General features: G+C 44.5%; 1 protein-coding gene across 1 annotated transcript; it reads right to left on the bottom strand.

Annotated features, from left to right (window-relative positions):
- Nucleotides 1–1,227: 1,227 nt before the first annotated feature.
- mri1 (methylthioribose-1-phosphate isomerase 1) lies at nucleotides 1,228–14,107 on the bottom strand. Its single transcript, XM_053477322.1, has 6 exons — nucleotides 13,350–14,107; nucleotides 9,797–10,020; nucleotides 9,500–9,669; nucleotides 5,776–5,952; nucleotides 5,408–5,632; nucleotides 1,228–4,934 (listed from the first exon to the last, which is right to left on the bottom strand). The coding sequence occupies exons 1-6, from the start codon at nucleotides 13,479–13,481 to the stop codon at nucleotides 4,801–4,803; spliced, it is 1,062 nt and encodes a 353-aa protein (XP_053333297.1). The 5' UTR covers nucleotides 13,482–14,107; the 3' UTR covers nucleotides 1,228–4,800.
- Between the last annotated feature and the right edge of the window lie 168 nt (nucleotides 14,108–14,275).

Here is a 14,275-nt window from a genome sequence, read left to right as displayed (position 1 = left end):
TGAGCAGACATGTTGATTTGATGTCACTTTAAGTGTGGTGGTATTTTTGCAGAGCAAATAGTGCAAATTAGGTTAAAAAAAAATTAAAATTAAAATCTATATTTAAAAAAAAAACACCAAAAAAAAAAAAGTATTCACCTTTAAGTGCATTTGTTAAATTTGTATAACTTTTTTTTTTTATCCCACATCACTGTACCGAAAACACACCGAACCATGACTTCAAAACTGAAGTGCGTATCGAACCGTGACTTTTGCATACCGTTACACCCCAAATAAGTATACTGTACCTACAAGGTATGAGAACCTAGAACCAGGCAACTTAGTGTGCATGTATACTGTACAACATTAAAATCAACTAAACGATACTGAGCATGAAATATACAAACCTTATACCTTCCAACAGAATGAAATTAAGTCATCACTAGATGGCTGGTCACAGATTTGCTACAGTTCTACTTTTGTCATACAAAATAAAATAAAATAATAAAATAAACAGACATCCAAACACATTAAAACCACAACATAATGTAGAACCGTCAGCTCAGGAATCACATTCTCTGATTTGAACACTTTTTAGGAAACTTAGTCCAGATGTTTTCTGATGATGATGATCAAGATGATGATGGTGATGATACAAGCTATACAATTCATCATCATGCTACATTTTCTTTTCCAGACACACCATCCACAAAAAAAAAAGACCTTTAAGGAAAAAAAAAAAAAAAAGGCAGAACCTACAAAAATTAATAATTCATGAACTCATCTGAGGAAAATGTTAATATCCCTAATTTATTCGTCTTGCTTTCTTCCTCCTTCACATTGTCCAGATATATGACTTTTAGCGACTAACTAGCCAGCTACATTGTGAGTCTGTTATATAGAAGGGAAAAAGAAGAAACAAACAAAGGTTTAAATTATTGCTTGATAATGTTGAGAATGCAGGACAGCACGGACCTCCCAGGAACTTCCCCAAAACAAATCATGAGAAAAATGAAAGCAACCCTAAAAAAAAAAAAATAATAACTTTAATCACTGTTTTGGTAATTTCCTGAACCCTACAATCTCCTTGCTGCTACGCTAAAGAGGAACGGCGATGGTAAAGGGACACGGACAAACATTTCTGCTGGTTGCAGTGAAGCGATCCGACGTTCAGCAACACTGAGACACTGTCAGGATCGCTGAGCTCGTCTGGCTACCGGTTCTCGCCTAAAAGTGAACGCAAGCGAATGTTGCGAGCTAGCATGACCACATTTATTGGCAAAGGAAATAACTTTTAACATCTCTTACGTTCACTAAATACTTAAATTCATTTCAATTTCCTCAATTTGAACGGATTACCTCATGCTAATCACCTCGTAATGTTTGCTCTTTTTAAAGGTTGTAATTGTAGTGTAAAAGTTAGTGGATCCTCTTTTAATTACATTTTTTTGTGTATGTAAAAACAAATCACCCGATTGTAGCAGGTCTTATTGTGACGCAAATGTAACCACAGGAACAACATAACTCTTTTTACCGTGGCAGTATTTAACCAAAAATAAACCAAAAAATACAAATAGAAAAAAAAAAAAAAAGGTGTTTGGACCCAGAACGCCCTTACTGCTTTTACAGGATTTAGGAGGGTAAGTTGCAGTTGCTACTGATCCTTAATCAGCTCTTTATTTATTGATCATCAGCAGGTGTGCAGACCTCTGTAAAGGCAGAAGTTTTGACAGTTTCGCAACGAACTGAAGCGTTTTTATAAAGAACAGTGGACCAAAACAATGTGCGAGTCATACAGGAAGTGATTACTTCAGCTTCTTGCTGCTAAAGTTGGATGTACAAGCTATTGAAGTGTGGTGAGGGAGTGAGGGGTATGTAGTATTGCACACGATTTATTCATTTTTGGCTTATTTTTTGTTAAATAAATGACGGCACGGTAAAAAAATATATATGTTGTTTGTCTAAGGTTGTAAAGAGAGAGCACTAACTTCAACACGACTGTATTTAGTCCCAAATTGCACAATTTATATTCCAAATCGTTGATCTTTTTCCCCTTTAATACGTCAAAATAAGTAGTGCTCTGGTTAGCCACCAAAGCTAAATATATTTATTAGTGACATGAAGGGTTTTCTTAGTCAGTTCTCACCAGATCTGAGGTAAATGTTGATATTCTCAATTGATTCGTCAGATTTTCACCATCACTCTGCGTCCACATGTACCTTAACCATGTATAGGTGCATGCTAGTCATACAACATTAGCTTCATTCTTGTTCTGTACACACTGACTGGACTGTGAGATTCCTCGAACATTAGCACGTACACCGTTTTTTTAAATGAGACTTTACGTAGCACTTTAACAAAAACACAATTAGAAGCTGCAGGAACAAAGGATTCTGGGTAATCTAGTGAGGTATAGTGTAACGTCTAGCTCCATAGCACCGTTTAGTCACTCCAGCTATGACTACCGCTAGCTATTTGTCCATTTAGGTACGGTTTAACCATCTTAAAAATCGGCTCGTCTTATATAGTATAACCGTGTTAGCGTGACCGTTAGAAGCCACAGTAGGTCTACTTTACATTATTATGCTAGCAATACTAGTTCAAAAATATTACAGGTTACAAAATTAATCCCTACAATGGCATTCTGGGTAATCTCTGTTATGCGTTAAGAATTTATTCACGGGCAACGTAAGGTGATGTTTAATATTTGCCGACAGGCAAAGAAGAAAGTGTTTTAACGCGTCGTTAAGCGCACCCATGTTCGCAGGGTCCTACTGTATATTCCCTAATTCATTGTTCTGTTAACACACATTAACCGTCTTATTGTGTTGAGGACTAACATGTTTTATCTTTTTCAAAAAAAAATATTTCCTAAATATTTTTTCAGTTAATTTTATTGTAACAAGGTTTGAAAACTGTTTCAACACAACAAACATAGTGATAATCAGTTTTGTCTTGAGACAGAATTCCATCCTTTCCAAAAAGAAAAGAAAAGAAAAAAGCACATTTTCCTATTAGTGCTAATATATCAGTTACACGCTGGGTAGAAAACGAGGCTCTGTGGATCCTGGCTCTTTGAGGAACCGAGAACGACGGCAGTTCCTGAACAAGTTCATGTTTTGTGTCAGCCTTGATGCCGAAACCATAACACTGCTAGAGAATGATTGATGGGTGTCAGGTTTTAGGACACGCCCAATGAGGTTTTTTTGTTTGTTTTTTTTTTTTTTTTTTACACTACCAGTCAAAAGTGTGGACTCACCTTCTAACTCCATGGTCTTCCATAATTTTGATTTCTTTCTACATTATAAAATAATACTGAAGGTGTCCATCCATAAAATACACAATAACCTTCTTTGTGTACCAGTACTGTTCTGGAATGAAAAACAAAACCCTCTGTGTCCAGACTTTTGACTGGTACTGTGTTTTCGGTCGAGTGCAACACCAATGCGATCAGCAGCCACTTTACTTTATCATTGATCATTATATTAATGTTGATTTCAGGCTTAGGGTGGATTAAACGAAGTAAGAACTACTATACATACTGTACATGTGTATGTGTTTTTATACACAGAGGTACCTCAGCCTTTGTCCAGCCTTAACAATTTTCGCCTCAAGAACAAAAGTTTTGCCTCAAGAAAGCATACGAGCGACCGAACCGAACCGGACAGCGGCAAAGTCGCGCATATGTCCGGGAGGCTTTTGGAAATTGTTCGTTTGCGTCAGTGGAAGGTCAAACAAAGAGTTTATGTTTTTTTTTGCATTTTGTGTAAGAATTAGTGAAGACTGCAGCATGGGTCCCAAGAATGTTATCAAGGACGGTAGCAAGAAGAAAACGGAGTCACTTTCAGTTTAGTTTCTAAAGCAGTCGAAAGGAATCATAAACTAAGGTTAAGTGAAGTTTAATGTCTATTTATTTCATATTTTACTTCATTTACATGTCTTTTCTAAATGTTTTGCTTGTTTTTATATGCAAAAAATATGATTATAGTGTTGGACTTCTGTAATATTGATAATATTTTTGGGAGGCTGGAACTGATTATCTGCATTTACCATTTCTGATTGCAATAATGAAATTTCGCTTCAAGAACTCGCCTCTGGAACAGATTAAATCTGTATGCCGAGGTACCGCTGTATCTAAAAAAAAAAAAAAAAAAAAAAGAAAAAAAAAAAAAAAGAAAGAAATGTTAATTTAACATTTTAATATCTAACTGATGAGCCAAAAGGTCTTTGCCTTCAGCTGCCAGGCTTGTACACACGTACTACACTATGTAGCCCTTATTTTACGGAGCTAAAAATCGGATTCTACGCTAATCTGTTAATTAACGATTTAAGACGAAAGCCGAACTGAAATAAGTTTAGGTTGTGATTTCTCAAAACGTTTATTAGAAAACACGTTGGCCTTCGGGAAAGCCGCGCTCCGTGTCACACTGATCAGTAAGGACTGGAGCTGAGCAAGTATGGGGAAAAGGAACGGCATTTACAGCATAATCTCTCTCTCTTTCACACACACACAAACAGCGTAGAGTGTGTGTGTGCGCGTGTGTGTGTTTGGTGATGTGCCTGTGTGTAGGTGCGAGTGTGATTTACAGGTTGATGTACAACTGCGAAAATGTATGTGTTGTAATTTTCACGTCACTCTACCTGCCTGTGTGTGTGTGTGTGTGTGCGCGTGTGCGTGTGTGTGCGTGTGTGTGAGGGGGTATTTTTAACCTAGGTGAGATCCCCCCCCCTTGTGTGAAGAAATGGGAATGAGGGTGTGAGCTGAAGGGCGTTAATGAAGGTGCAGTAACACACTGTGCACTGCAGGGGGCGATGTGGACTCTACAGCGCGGTGAGGCGGCCGGTGAGAGCGGCCTGCAGCTCAGACGGCAGAAACACACCGAGCTCGGTGATGATCCCGCCCGTGATCAGCTGATGAGGAGTGACATCGAACGCCGGGTTCCACACGTCGATACCTGCAGAGACGTGAAGGAGAGAGAGAGACAGAGGGACAGATAGAGAGAGGGACAGAGAGAGAAAGAGAGAGAGAGGGAGAGAGAGGGACAGAGAGAGGTACTTTCACACAGAAATCCTGCTATGAAGCCGTTAAGAAGATCTGAGGTGTGTGTGTGTGTGTGTGTGTGTGTGTGTGTGTGTGTGTGTGGAGGGGGGTTATTAAATTTATTAAAACACACACTGACTGATCTCAGATCAGTGTCAATCTGCTCTGAGCCTCTTCTCCCCCAGAGCTCTCCCTCTCTCTCTCTCACACACACACACACACACACACACACACACACACACTCACAGCTACTTCACAGCCTGCCTTTAATTAAACCGCTGCCTCACACACCCACACACATCAAACATGTTTAATTAAAAGACAGCTCAGTGCAGTTTCAGCTCCCTCTCACACTCATCTCTCTCTTGATCTAACACACACACACACCTGGAGCAGCGACCGGGACCCCATTGATGCTGGTGAGCTCCTCCGCCGGTCTCTCCTCGATCACGATGTCTCTCCCAGTCTCCAGACTCAGGTCACATGATGTACTCGGGGCTGCCACGTAGAACGGTATCCCATGATGCTTTGCAGCAATAGCCAGCTGGTACGTGCCCACTTTGTTTGCCGTGTCACCGTTAGCGACGACTCGGTCTGCGCCGACGACGACGGCTACACACACATAGTTTGTTGGAAAGAGGCGGGGCTTTATGGAATTATCATATAATTATTTTTAAAAAATGTACATTTTACCAAAATCACAGCTGATTTTTATATTTCGATTTAAGGTGAAATACCAAAACACACACACACACCTGCGATGCCTTTCTCCCTCATGGTGAGAGCGGCCATGCTGTCTGTGATGAGTGTAGCGGGGAAGCCCTCGGCCACGGCCTCGTACGCTGTGAGTCTGGCGCCCTGGTTATACGGCCTCGTCTCTGTACAAAACACTCGCTTCAGACGTCCCAGAGCGTGCAGCGACCGCACCACACCTACACACACACATACGTTATCGCCTGCATTACATGACCAGTATTCTACGTATACATACATTCAGACCGAGACAGAGAGAAAGCTAAAGACACACTCAGACAGAGAACAGCGAAAGACACTCGGAGAGATACCGAGAGTCACGCTCAGACAGAGAGAGAGAGAGAGAGAGAGAGAGAGAGAGAGAGAAAAGACACGGAAAGACACACGCTCAGACAGACATACATTCAGACCGAGACAGAGAGAAAGAGAAAGACACATACAGACAGAGAACAGCGAAAAACACTCGGAGAGTTAATGAGAGACACAAGCTCAGACAGAGAGAGACAGACGTTTAGATAAAAGGACGGAGAGCGAGAGAGAGACAGACACTCAGACAGACGGAGAGAGAGAGAGAGAGAGAGAGACAGACGCTCAGACAGACGGAGAGAGAGAGGGAGAGAGAGAGAGAGAGACGCTCAGACAGACGGAGAGAGAGAGAGAGAGAGAGAGAGACAGACAGACAGACAGAGACAGACGCTCAGACAGACATACATTCAGACCGAGACAGAGAGAAAGAGAAAGACACATACAGACAGAGAACAGCGAAAAACACTCGGAGAGTTAATGAGAGACACAAGCTCAGACAGAGAGAGACAGACGTTTAGATAAAAGGACGGAGAGCGAGAGAGAGACAGACACTTAGACAGACGGAGAGAGAGAGAGAGAGAGAGACAGACGCTCAGACAGACGGAGAGAGAGAGGGAGAGAGAGAGAGAGAGACGCTCAGACAGACGGAGAGAGAGAGAGAGAGAGACAGACAGACAGACAGACAGAGACAGACGCTCAGACAGACGGAGAGAGAGAGGCATAGAGACAGACGCTCAGACAGACGGAGAGAGAGAGAGACAGACGCTCAGACAGACGGAAAGAGAGAGACACAGAGACAGACGCTCAGACAGACAGAGAGCGAGAGAGAGAGAGAGAGACGCTCAGACAGACGGAGAGAGAGAGAGACAGACAGACAGACAGACAGACAGAGAGACAGACGCTCAGACAGACGGAAAGAGAGAGGCACAGAGACAGACGCTCAGACAGACGGAGAGAGAGAGAGGGAGAGACACAGACGCTCAGACAGACGGAGAGAGAGAGAGAGAGAGAGAGAGACACAGAGACAGACGCTCAGACAGACAGAAAGAGAGAGACACAGAGACAGACGCTCAGACAGACGGAGAGAGAGAGAGAGAGAGACACAGACGCTCAGACAGATGGAAAGAGAGAGACACAGACAGACGCTCAGACAGATGGAAAGAGAGAGACACAGAGACAGACGCTCAGACAGATGGAAAGAGAGAGACACAGAGACAGACGCTCAGACAGATGGAAAGAGAGAGACACAGAGACAGACGCTCAGACAGACAGAGAGCGAGAGAGAGAGAGAGAGACGCTCAGACAGACGGAGAGAGAGAGAGACAGACAGACAGACAGACAGAGAGACAGACGCTCAGACAGACGGAAAGAGAGAGGCACAGAGACAGACGCTCAGACAGACGGAGAGAGAGAGAGGGAGAGACAAAGACGCTCAGACAGACGGAGAGAGAGAGAGAGAGAGAGAGAGACACAGAGACAGACGCTCAGACAGACAGAAAGAGAGAGACACAGAGACAGACGCTCAGACAGACGGAGAGAGAGAGAGAGAGAGACACAGACGCTCAGACAGATGGAAAGAGAGAGACACAGACAGACGCTCAGACAGATGGAAAGAGAGAGACACAGAGACAGACGCTCAGACAGATGGAAAGAGAGAGACACAGAGACAGACGCTCAGACAGATGGAAAGAGAGAGACACAGAGACAGACGCTCAGACAGATGGAAAGAGAGAGACACAGAGACAGACGCTCAGACAGATGGAGAGAGAGAGACACAGACGCTCAGACAGACGGAGAGAGAGAGAAAGAGACAGACGCTCAGACAGACGGAAAGAGAGAGACACAGAGACAGACGCTCAGACAGATGGAAAGAGAGAGACACAGAGACAGACGCTCAGACAGACGGAGAGCGAGAGAGAGAGACGCTCAGACAGACGGAGAGAGAGAGAGACAGACAGACAGAGAGACAGACGCTCAGACAGACGGAAAGAGAGAGGCACAGAGACAGACGCTCAGACAGACGGAGAGAGAGAGAGAGAGAGAGAGACACAGACGCTCAGACAGACGGAGAGAGAGACATAGAGACAGACGCTCAGACAGACGGAGAGAGAGAGACACAGAGACAGACGCTCAGACAGACGGAAAGAGAGAGACAGACGCTCAGACAGACGGAAAGAGAGAGACAGACGCTCAGACAGACGGAAAGAGAGAGACACAGAGACAGACGCTCAGACAGATGGAGAGAGAGAGACAGAGACAGACGCTCAGACAGACGGAAAGAGAGAGACACAGACGCTCAGACAGATGGAAAGAGAGAGACACAGAGACAGACGCTCAGACAGACGGAGAGCGAGAGAGACACAGAGACAGACGCTCAGACAGACGGAGAGCGAGAGAGAGAGACGCTCAGACAGACGGAGAGAGAGAGAGACAGACAGACAGACGGAGAGAGAGAGAGACAGACAGACAGACAGAGAGACAGACGCTCAGACAGACGGAAAGAGAGAGGCACAGAGACAGACGCTCAGACAGACGGGGAGAGAGAGAGAGAGAGAGACACAGACGCTCAGACAGACGGAGAGAGAGACACAGAGACAGACGCTCAGACAGACAGAGAGAGAGAGAGAGAGAGAGACACAGACGCTCAGACAGACGGAAAGAGAGAGACACAGAGACAGACGCTCAGACAGACGGAGAGAGAGAGAGAGAGAGAGAGACAGACGCTCAGACAGACGGAAAGAGAGAGACACAGAGACAGACGCTCAGACAGATGGAAAGAGAGAGACAGAGACAGACGCTCAGACAGATGGAGAGAGAGAGACACAGATGCTCAGACAGATGGAAAGAGAGAGACACAGAGACAGACGCTCAGACAGATGGAAAGAGAGAGACACACAGAGACAGACGCTCAGACAGACAGGGAGAGAGAGAGAGAGACACAGACGCTTAGACAGACGGAGAGAGACACTGAGAGACACACGTTCAGACAGACTGAGAGAGAGAGAGAGAGAGAGAGAGAGAGAGAGAGAGACACACGCTCAGACAGACAGAGAGAGAGACACTGAAAGACACGCTCAGACAGGCGGAGATAAAGAGACACACGCTCAGACAGACGGAGAGAGAGACACTAAAAGACACGCTCAGACAGGCGGAGATAAAGAGACATACGCTCAGACAGACACGCTCAGACAGACAGAGAGAGAGAGAGAGAGAGAGAGAGAGAGAAAGAGACACTGAGACACACGCTCAGACAGACGGAGAGACACACGCTCAGACAGGCAGAGAAAGACACTTAAAGAAACACTCAGTCAGAGAAACACAATCAAAGACACAGACAGACAAAGTGACACTGACACAAAGAGAAACACAGGCAGACAGAGAGACGCATATGCATGTGCGCACACGCACAAACACACACACCGAGTGCGGTGCCGTATCCAGCGGTGGCCAGGCTGCCCGTGTTGCAGTGTGTGAGGACGGTGACGGAGTCTCTTGGCACACCGGACAGGATGTGCTGGGCGCCATAGTTACCAATCTTGCGGTTATCATTCACATCTCGTTCCAGCATCTTCTCAATCCAAACAATTACACTGCAGGGGGTGGAGCCAAGAGAGAAACACGGTAGAGTAACATTATTGAGACAAAAGTGATAATGAGCTAATTGTAGCACAGAACGTTATGGCTGTAACTGCACACACACACAGTATTTGAGCGTACCATTCTCTGAGCTGCTCTCCGGCCTTCTCCATGCTCTCGTTCTCGGTGAACTCCATCAGCTCTCGCGCCGCTCGCCCCATATTGACGGCGGTGGGCCGCGCCGAGGTCAGGTGACACAGAGACTCCCTGATGAACGACACAGGGTCATCGCCTCCGGCACCCGCGCGAAGCTCCACCGCCAGGCTCAGGCAGCCCACAATGGCGATGGCAGGGGCGCCGCGCACCTAAGGGGTCAAAGGTCATAAAGACGGGTCACCTCATAGGGTTCTAGACTGTTACATCAACACCAATCCAGTAATTTTACAAAATCAGACTATGATAATGACAGCAAACTTTTATTAATGACATCACTCCTCACTGCAAAGGGAAATGTGATGCCACCAGGACATCATATTTACGGAAAGCTCCTCAGTCTTAGGACATCATGTCCCGAGGGACATTGGACGCAACGTGTTTTTTTTTTTTTTGTGCCACACTCTAGGAAAAGTGATGAGCATTTATGAAATGACAAACAAGAATATGACCTACAAGGAGGTACCAAAAAGTTTCTATATTAGCTTTTCATACAAGCTCTGATATTTTTTGCCGTATGTCCTTTCTCAGATGCCTTAAAACCAGCCTCGCCTTTTTCAGTCATAGAGATGATGAGCTCGTCTACTGTGAAGACTGTTACTTCGTCTCGGGTCGTACCCGGACACAGTCAAAACTAATGATCCTCCACGGCACGCTGATGAAGTTCTTGACAGGCTTTGATGCAATGTTTCTTTTGCTCCCGTGTCAGCAGCCTGGGGACGAACTCAACGGCAGCAACACGGCGCATGATTATGTGTTGCTACGCCAGTTTTTACGCAGAATTTTACGTTCACTCTTTGTTCTAATTTGTGGTATATGAGGTAATAACAAAAGCAGTCACGTGGTAATGTGGTCAGATTAGCAACAGCTTTTGATGTACATAAGACATTTACAGTGGGGCAAGAAAAGTATTTAGTCAGCCACCAATTGTGCAAGTTCTCCCACTTAAAAAGATGAGAGAGGCTTGTAATTTTTATTATGGGTATACCTCAACTATGAGAGACAAAATAAGAAAAAAAAATCCTGAAAATCACATTGTAGGATTTTTAAAGAATTTATTTGCACATTATGGTGGAAAATAAGTATTTGGTCAATAACAAAATTTCATCTCAATATTTTTATTATATACTCTTTGTTGCCAATGACAGAGTTAGAATGTTTTCTTTACGTCTTCACAAGGTTTTCACACACTATTTTGGCCCGATCCTCCATGCAGATCTCCTCTAGAGCAGTGATGTTTTGGGGCTGTCGCTGGGCAACACGGACTTTCAACTCCCTCCAAAGATTTTCTATGGGGTTGAGATCTGGAGACTGGCTAGGCCACTCCAGGACCTTGAAATGCTTCTTACGAAGCTCCACTCCTTCGTTGTCCGGGCGGTGTGTTTGGGATCATTGTCATGCTGAAAGACCCAGCCATGTTTCATCTTCAATGCCCTTGCTGATGGAAGAAGGTTTTTACTCAAAATCTCACGATACATGGCCCTATTTATTCTTTGCTTTACACGGATCAGTCATCCTGGTCCCTTTGCAGAAAAACAGCCCCAGAGCATGATGTTTCCACCCCCATGCTTCACAGTAGCTATGGTGATCTTTGAATGCAACTCAGCATTCTTTTTCCTCCAAACACGATAAGTTGAGTTTTTACCAAAAAGTTCTATTTTGGTTTCATCTGACCATATGACATTCTCCCAATCTTCTTCTGGATCATCCAAATGCTCTCTAACAAACTTCAGACGGGCCTGGACATGTGGACACGTCTGGCACTGCAGTATTTGAGTCCCTGGTGGCACAGTGTGTTACTGATGGTAGCCTTTGTTACTTTGGTCCCAGCTCTCTGCAGGTCATTCACTAGGTCCCCCCATGTGGTTCTGGGATTTTTGCTCACAGCTCTTGTGATATTTTTGACCCCATGAGGTGAGATCTTGCATGGAGCCCCAGATCGAGGGAGATAATATAAATTCACATTTTATTTTATTTTAATTAAGATTAAAATAATAATTGCTCCCATAGTTGATTTCTTCACAGCAAGCTGCTTACCTATTGCAGATTCAGTCTTCCCAGCCTGGTGCAGGTCTACAATTATTTTGTTTCTGGTGTACTTTGACAGCTCTTTGGTCTTGGCCAAAGTGGAGTTTGGAGTGTGACTGTGTGAGGTTGTGGACAGGTGTCTTTTATACTGAAAACAGATGCCATTAATACAGGTAACGAGTGGAGGACAGAGGGGCCTCTTAAAGTATTTGGTCACCACTCCTGCTTGTTTGTTGGTGACCAAATACTTATTTTCCACCATAATTTGCAAATAATTTCTTTAAAAAACCCTACAATGTGGATTTGAATGATTTAAATTACTGGCCTCTCTCATCTTTTTAAGTGGAAGAACCTGCACAATTGGTGACTGACACTCTTAATCAGAGCGACTTATGAAAATGCTTTGAAGTTTGTGTCATTGGATAGATCATTTCATTGGGTTACTAAATACTAACTACAAGTACCATCTAATAATATTATAATATTATAATAATATTTTTATTGTTTTAATATTTCTATGGTATTATAATTATTATATCATATTAATAATTTTATTAACCCCACTTAAACACTGTTGAGAAGGGTTATTTTGTATTATTATATACAAAATCTTTTGTCTTTTGGTTGGTCCCTTTCAGGGGTCGCCACAGCGAATCATCTGCCTCCATCTAATCCTGTCCTCTGCATCCTCTTCTCTCACACCAACTAACTTCATTGTTTTATTTAATATCTAAGGACGATGTCTTTTGGCACACTGACTTATGAAGGTCGGTACTCCCTATGAAACTTTCATTACCACCTCGTTTAAACATGATGTCAACATAAAAGAAAACGTTATTTTAGTGAGAGAGTGGAGTTACCCATCTAACTGGTTAAAATATTTTATAGAAACAGCTGCGAAACCCGGTTAAAGGACAATATTTAATGATTTAAAATAATGAAATAATTAATCAATAACAACACATTAGCTCTGAGGGGGACCTGAGCGTCACTGAAAAAAAAGAAAAAAAAAGCGCGAGACACGGTGAGGCGCGCGGGCGCGCAGAGGGGCTTATCGCTGCAGCATCCATAATTAACGGTAGGCGCACGAGCGCGGCTAATTAACACCGAGAACGGTCACCGGATCTGCGCGCGTGCGCGCGAACCACACAATGACACGTCAGTTGTGAAAAATTAAATAATAATAAAAAAAAACCTCGGTCGGGAATTCGAGTTCCGTTTAAGTCAGACAGGTTTCCCCGGCGCGTGAGCGGAGACGCGAGGGTGCGCGTGCGCGCGCGCGAACAAAAGCGGCTGACACAAAGAGGCGTCTGCGTGCCCCTCGCGCGCGCTCTAACGTTCCTCACGCGCCGCAAAAAAAAAGAAAAGAAAAAAAAAAAAACAAGAAGGACTGAACAGATTAATGAAGAGCGGACATTAGGAGCGGGGACCCGGCGCGGTGCTCCTGTGTTACCTTCATGTTCCTGATGGCCTCATATCCGTCCTGCACGGTGTGGATCTCCTCATACACGCTCTCCCGCGGCAGCAGCAGCTGGTTGAGGATCTGCAGAGACCCGGCCCGGTACCGGATCGCCTCCAGCGTCATGATACGAGCGCAGGTTCCGGTGGACGACGACGACGGTGTTGTTATACACAAACGCACCCGGAAGGAAAATCAATCAATCAATCAATCAATCAAACCAAAAAGACAAACCTGAACACCGTGAGAGCCTCGCAGTGCGGGTGCAATTTAAAGGGTAACACGCACGCGACAACAACGCGCACCGACTTGACAGAGGGACCTCTCGCGGAAGCACGTGCTCATTTCGACAGGAAACGCACGGCTCGCCTTCTTTTCTTTTTTTTTTGACACGCCCACCGTTTTTTTTTTTTTTTTGGGTTTCTCGTGCGCGCTCACGTCATCTTAGCACAGACCGACTGGCGCGCGCGCAGGCACACGTTCGACTTCACGCGCCGACTCCACACGAGGCGCGTTTGAGCTGACTAATGAGGACCTTCCTCCAACATGATCCAAATCTAATGTCAACACCAGCGACCTGAAACGAATATGTTTTTGTTTTTTTAAAGTTGCACCATCTCCCCACAGGATCAAATCTTGTCTCATGTTCCTTGGTACATCTGGACCCCACAATAACATTAAACCGCATTCACAAACACAGCCTCGAACGCTTTACACACGTCAATAAAGTGCACTTGGTATCTAATGTTAACCCCTGCGACCTGAAACAAATATGTGGTGTTTTTGTTTTTAGGTAAAAGTTGCATCACCTTCACACAGGGTCAAATTTTGCCGCACATTTCTGGTACATTCGGTCCCCACAATGCCATTAAACCACATTCAGAAACACACAAACACTTTACACACTTCAGTGAGGTGCA

The sequence above is a fragment of the Clarias gariepinus genome, chromosome 18 (assembly GCF_024256425.1).
Source record: "Clarias gariepinus isolate MV-2021 ecotype Netherlands chromosome 18, CGAR_prim_01v2, whole genome shotgun sequence".
NCBI classification, from domain to species: Eukaryota; Metazoa; Chordata; class Actinopteri; order Siluriformes; family Clariidae; genus Clarias; species Clarias gariepinus.
This window is presented reverse-complemented; position numbering and strand designations above follow the sequence as displayed.

Coding starts and splice junctions, on each gene's coding strand:
- mri1 (XM_053477322.1), bottom strand. CDS start 13,481: ATGACGCTGGAGGCGATCCGGTACCGGGCCGGGTCTCTGCAGATCCTC. Junction 9,670..9,796: donor GGAGAGCAGCTCAGAGAATG/GTACGCTCAAAT, acceptor CACCCCCTGCAG/TGTAATTGTTTGGATTGAGA. Junction 5,953..9,499: donor TGGATACGGCACCGCACTCG/GTGTGTGTGTTT, acceptor GTGTGTGTGTAG/GTGTGGTGCGGTCGCTGCAC.